This window comes from Musca vetustissima, unplaced genomic scaffold (assembly GCF_032173495.1).
Source record: "Musca vetustissima isolate MV318-11 ecotype Yass unplaced genomic scaffold, APGP_CSIRO_Mvet_v1 utg14782, whole genome shotgun sequence".
NCBI classification, from domain to species: Eukaryota; Metazoa; Arthropoda; class Insecta; order Diptera; family Muscidae; genus Musca; species Musca vetustissima.
The window spans coordinates 55,912-61,906 of record NW_026886798.1 but is presented as its reverse complement, the minus strand read 5'-3'; the positions used below and the strand labels follow the sequence as shown (position 1 = coordinate 61,906).

Genomic DNA, 5,995 nt, shown 5'->3' with positions numbered 1-5,995 from the left:
CCATGGTAGTCTCATTTCGAAAATTTGAATACAACAGTGTGCTTTTTGTACCTGTGTACGTCAAATACAACATGAATTTTGTTGTTATTATTGAATGTCATTTAAACAAAAAAATGTTTTGTTTGCTTACGTTTTCTATTTTATTTTGTTCGTTCGAAAAAGAAAAGAAGAATATTCAATGAAAAACATCAAATATTTAACCGAACAGTGAAAAGTGGGCGTTAAGAACAGAGACGAAAACCAATATAAGCATTTTGAACTAACCTGCTTCTGTTGGTCAAATTGTACCGCATTTTAATCAAAAGGCAGTCCAACAGCCAGAATCAACGTGCCCACAGTTACTGATTGCACCTTCGATCAACTGATTTTGAAGCTGATCACTGCTTCTTGTTCCTAAAGGCAATTTTTGAACCTCACACCCGCCCAATGTTCGATCAATGGGATGTAAATTCAAACGCCCCCTGGTAGTTGTCCCAACTATGGATATACTAAAAAATGTATATAAGTTAACATAATAATGTTAAATTATCCCTTTAAGACAACTTACAATTTTTTCTTTAAAAATACATGTGGATCTTCTTTATCCCGTTCAAACTCTTTCAAATCTTCTATAAGAAGATCTGAATCTCACTGTATTGAGATATCCATCTCTTCTATAAGAAGACCTTCATCCCTTTTATAAGAAGACCTCCAGAACTTCTATAAGAAAACCTATAGCTTTTCTATAAGACCTCCAGGTCCTCCATGAGAACACCTTTAGATATTTTATAAGAAGACCCAACTGTCTTATATAAAAATATCTTTCCTTAATAAAAAACTTTGAGCATTTCTAAAAAATCAGTGTTTAAGGGAACCCCTCACCCATTCTTGATTTTAAGTTTTCAAGATTATCAATGGGCTGGTAAATCAATACCAATGCTTGTCAATACCAATGCTTTGTAACTTTGCAATATATATTTGAAGATTTAAAAGAGAAGTAAAATAATTTACAAAAACTTTTTGTTATTGTTTTTTTTTTTAAATTAAATTATAGACTTCGCTCAAATATTAACAAAATGGCTGACCTTTGGAAAAATATTTTTGGAAAATCATCGATTTTTTAACACAAACCAAGCTAAAAAATAAGGAAGATCTTCGCCGATTGGCTCTATCCTAGTTCATACGTTAACTATACACTCACAGAGAAACGTCCCTAAATTTGGAATCGATTGTGTTATTAGTTTTTTAGTTATCGAGAAAAATGCGTTTAAAGTTTGAGAATCACTCTCGCCGTCACTTTGATGCCGACACAATAAACCGACTATATCTTCAAGAGTTATTGAGATTTTCACTTGAAATTTTGTAGGGACATTCTTGAATTAGTGTAGATTCGAATTAAATTTGGACGCTAAAAACGACATTGCTAAATTCTTTCCTTTCTGAAAATATTTAAAGTTATTATTAACTGATTAAAGCCTGTTGAATGTATTACCTTTAGGCGACTGTCCTATCCTAGTTACAAAATTACCTTTTCCTGCTTCACGCGTATTCTGAAAACATTTTTTAAATAAATAAATGTCTTTTTCTGTTCTGTAACTGAAAAATATATCACATATACATATATATTTATACAGTATGTCAAAATCATTTTGACAATGAGGGGTTGTCAAAGTAAAAAAAAAATTGTCATATGTGAGCATAAGATTACCTTATTTGTTGTATCATGGGTTCATGATATAATTATTAAAAAATTAAACCTAATTTTCCATTCATTTTTCGCGTTTTTTACTTTTACTTCCCCTACTAATATATAGTTGTTTTAATTAAAACAACAAACTGGGATTCAGCCTGATTTTGCAAAAACAAAAGTTCTTAGAAAAAATTTAAAAAATGTATATGCTTTTGTTTTTATTTATTCTGACATTAAGGCCACCTTATATAATTGTAGCATGGTATATCCCATGGTATAATAATAGAAGGTAACAGCAAGTGTTGTTTTACAACAAACGATACAACAACCACATGGAAATTTGTTGTTGTAACTTTTACTAGTGTCAACATCTGGTCTGTTCCCGTACAGCAAGAATCTACTGGATTTTACTATTTTCTTCGATAACATAAAGTAAAATTTGTTATCGTAGTAAAAAGAAGTAGATTCTTGCAGTACGGGAACAGACCAATCATTTGACAGAAAAATGTAAACAAACAAATTATATATTTTTTGAAAAAGAAATATTTTCCTATCCTCAAAATAAAATTTGAAAAACATGATGAAAATGTATCAAATTTATAAATTTGTGGAAGCGATAGCCACATTATTCCTATAATAGAACCATTGCACTTATATGTGTAACACATATGAAAATACAGGGAATTGGGAGTTATTCAATGAAGAAAGATTTGCTTCCTCAAACTTTCCCAGCAGGCAGATTGAGTAAATTGAATACGGGAGCACATTTAATAAAGAACAATTTCAAATAGTATGCGTTCCCAAATTTTCCTGTTGGGTGATTTTTAAAAACATAATTTGTCAAATTCATATTGACACTAGCATTACATTGGAATCGAATCAGCTGGGTTTTGCTGTTACCTTTTATGTTGTACCATGAAGCCACAGTAAGAAAAAATTGTAATTTATATGTTGCTATGGCCTACCTTGAATAATTGTACCATGATTAGTATTATAAAATATAAATATACTTGTTATAAAGAATGTTAAGAAGCACAACATCTATAAATATGCAAATAATTGAGCTTGGTGATGTTATATAAGTTCATTTGCAGATTATTTTTCTTATTATTTAATAATTTCATTATTTTATTTATTTTTTTAATAATTACCAAATGTCTGTGTTAATAGTATTGTGTTTGCGGCCTATCAGTTTTATTTAAAACAACAACGACAACTAGATGTCGCCACAACAATGACAACACAAATACAACCCTGCCCTGACATTGCGGCCATTGAACAGTAATGCATAAAAACAAATGTCAAAATAGCTGTCAAATAACGCGACATCCGGCCGTCTTCCTTTCCTTTTTTTCGTATCTTACAAGATGGTAGGTTCTACCAAAATTATATGTGTTGAAAAATTCATTGCCATCCCCCAAAAAATAATGAAAATGTGTAAATAAAATATGAAAAGTGGCACAATGAAAGTATGAACAAAATGAAAATGTAAATATTTCCACATTTAAGTGTAAATACAAATGATTTGTGTGTGCAAAAGTGAATATAAACAAATGAATGGAATAAAGACAATAGACAAATGAAAGCGATGGCAATGTATTTTGTTTTGTTAATGAATGAATGATATCCTTGTGTTCCTGTTGCAAGGAGCCGGGGAATAAATGTGGAGAGTGGAACTAATAGATGTGTGTGAAATTTTTATGTTTATAGGCGCGAGGTCCTAAGAAGCACTTGAAACGTTTAGCCGCCCCAAAGGCTTGGATGTTGGACAAATTGGGAGGTGTATTCGCTCCCCGTCCATCCACCGGTCCCCACAAATTGCGCGAATCATTGCCTTTGATGATCTTCTTGAGAAATCGTCTAAAGTATGCCTTGAACGGTGCTGAAGTAACCAAAATTGTTATGCAGCGTTTGATCAAGGTTGACGGTAAGGTACGCACCGACCCAACCTACCCAGCTGGTTTCATGGGTAAGTAGCAAAAAATTGTGTGATGAATGGATACGATGGAGAATATTTGTTTTGACATTGTTGTTTTTGTATTTGCTTTGCAGATGTCATCTCCATTGAAAAGACCGGCGAAAACTTCCGTTTGATCTATGACATCAAGGGTCGTTTCACCATCCACCGTATCTCCAATGAAGAGGCTGCCGTAAGTATTGGATTATTTGTTGTTGTTGTAGTACAAAATTACATTTTAGTTTTAAATTTATATATTAAAGATAAAATTGTCGAAGATTTTGGAAGAAGATACGAAGTGAATGGGGTAGATAAAGCTTGGAATGGATTGCCGGCAGAATGTCAATACCTAAATTTGAGTCCATTTATTTATGTGTAAATTGAGACATTTTTCAAACTTCCGACTGCAAGCGTCATAGTGTCTTTATGAATAGTATATTCATAGACTTCCGGGTGTATTCGCTTCTGAACATACTTCTTTTATTAGGCTGAAGTTCATGGCCCTTCGAAATTTGGGATCAATGTATTTACAATTCGTTTAAATGATTTTTTTTTTACGTAGCCGGTGTCCATACGACAATGTCTTAAATCCCCAAACCCAAAGCTGGACACTCACAAAGAACGAAGAAGGGTCACCCATAAAAACTATTTTTAACTCAGCTGTTGACGCATTCAATTCTTCCAAAAAATATGTATTTTGGTAATAAGAACCTCAACCGCTTCAGAATTATTCCCATATCAATTTTAAAAGCAAACCGAAAATTGAAAATATGTTAAAAGCCATCAGGGCCACTAGTGGCCCTGATAGGAATAACATATGTAAACAATTTCAAAATTATATATGACCGGCCCTAAACTTGAATTTTTACTTTACTTTTGGTCTCATAAGTGGTGGACTCCATTGTAATCATTTTATGAATTCCAAAAACTTCAGCAAATCTAATATCCCAATATCATGTAACGGTTTTCAAAAGATCCAGGTTCGAAACTTAGGACCATAAGATATAACAAAAATTCCCTTTTCAGTCTCAATTCTCGCAATAAATTTCTATATATATTGTGGCTTTCCAACACCATATCAATGGATTCCTTTCAACCAATGTTTATGGTTTATTATACAAAAAGCCCAAAAGCAATTTTTGTAACGACGGTCATTGCTTTATCCCATAAATGATACTGCAATAACATTCACGTTCAATTACATTTAAAATGAAATAAAATCGTAGTACCCAGATATGGCTTATCGAAGACCATATTAATACAAATTTGATCAATTAATTGTGGTTCAAAACTAGGCCTAAAGCAATTTTTGTGACGACGGTCATTGCTCTACCCCTTTACCATGGTATTGTAATAACATTTACGTTCAATTACAAGAATTGTCAAATTCAACTTTTCCCTTTCAGTTTTTTAAACAAATTTATTAATTTATTAATCTTTTATTTTAGTACAAATTGTGCAAGGTCCGCAAGACACAATTGGGCGCCAAGGGTGTTCCATTCGTTGTTACCCATGATGGCCGCACCATCCGTTATCCCGATCCTTTGATCAAGGCCAACGATACCGTTCAAGTTGATATTGCCACCGGCAAGATCACCGACTACATCAAATTCGATTCCGGTAAGTTTTATGAAAGTCTCCAGAAACCCCACTTTTTGGCTTAATCGAAGACCATATTTAATGATTTAAAACATAACTCCACATTTTTATGGTTCAAAAGTAAGCCAATAGCAATTTTTGCAACACGGTCATGGCTTTATCCTAACCCCATGATAAGGTCATAACATTTCGTTCAATTACATTTAACCCCATCTAAAAATTTTCTTTTTTCAAATTTTCTACTTCCCCATAATAATGATAATAATTTTCTTTCTTCATTTTCCAGGTAACTTGTGCATGATCACTGGAGGTAGAAATTTGGGTCGTGTCGGTACCGTTGTCAACCGTGAAAGACATCCTGGTTCCTTCGATATTGTGCACATTAAGGACACTCAAGGCCATGTTTTCGCTACCCGTTTGACCAATGTCTTCATCATTGGCAAGGGTAACAAGCCCTACATCAGCTTGCCTAAGGGCAAGGGTGTTAAATTGAGCATTGCTGAAGAACGTGACAAGCGTTTGGCTGCCAAGAAGTAAACTAGTTTTTTCAAATTGAAAGAAACACGCAAGAATGTTTTTATTAGTTTACGTTTTACACACAAAATGAAAAAATACCATTAAAAAAACAAACAAAAATTACATGAAATGTTTTTTTTTGTATTATTATTTGTAATATAAATAATAGGTCAAAAGTTGAAAAGTTAGGGGATCAAAATTAACTATGCCCAACCCTTTGTGGCCCGAATTTTTGCCCGTGACAATAGAACTGT

At 32.9% G+C, this 5,995-nt stretch overlaps 1 protein-coding gene and 2 non-coding genes across 3 annotated transcripts; all 3 read left to right on the top strand.

Moving 5' to 3' along the window:
• The first annotated feature begins 2,961 nt into the window (after nt 1–2,961).
• LOC133334271 (small ribosomal subunit protein eS4) lies at nt 2,962–5,772 on the top strand. Its single transcript, XM_061542562.1, has 5 exons — nt 2,962–3,039; nt 3,380–3,638; nt 3,722–3,819; nt 5,075–5,246; nt 5,512–5,772. The coding sequence occupies exons 1-5, from the start codon at nt 3,037–3,039 to the stop codon at nt 5,760–5,762; spliced, it is 783 nt and encodes a 260-aa protein (XP_061398546.1). The 5' UTR covers nt 2,962–3,036; the 3' UTR covers nt 5,763–5,772.
• On the top strand, nt 4,859–5,004 carry LOC133334274 (small nucleolar RNA psi28S-3327). The gene has a single exon (XR_009754488.1). It is a non-coding gene; the product is annotated as a small nucleolar RNA psi28S-3327 (small nucleolar RNA).
• LOC133334275 (small nucleolar RNA psi28S-3327) lies at nt 5,279–5,430 on the top strand. Its single transcript, XR_009754489.1, has one exon. It is a non-coding gene; the product is annotated as a small nucleolar RNA psi28S-3327 (small nucleolar RNA).
• Nucleotides 5,773–5,995: the final 223 nt, after the last annotated feature.

What these genes read in the sequence shown, in the direction of transcription:
- LOC133334271 (XM_061542562.1), top strand. An exon ending in CTACCCAGCTGGTTTCATGG is followed by an intron (nt 3,639 to 3,721) that starts GTAAGTAGCAAA and finishes TTTGCTTTGCAG; the next exon opens with ATGTCATCTCCATTGAAAAG. An exon ending in CTACATCAAATTCGATTCCG is followed by an intron (nt 5,247 to 5,511) that starts GTAAGTTTTATG and finishes TTCATTTTCCAG; the next exon opens with GTAACTTGTGCATGATCACT.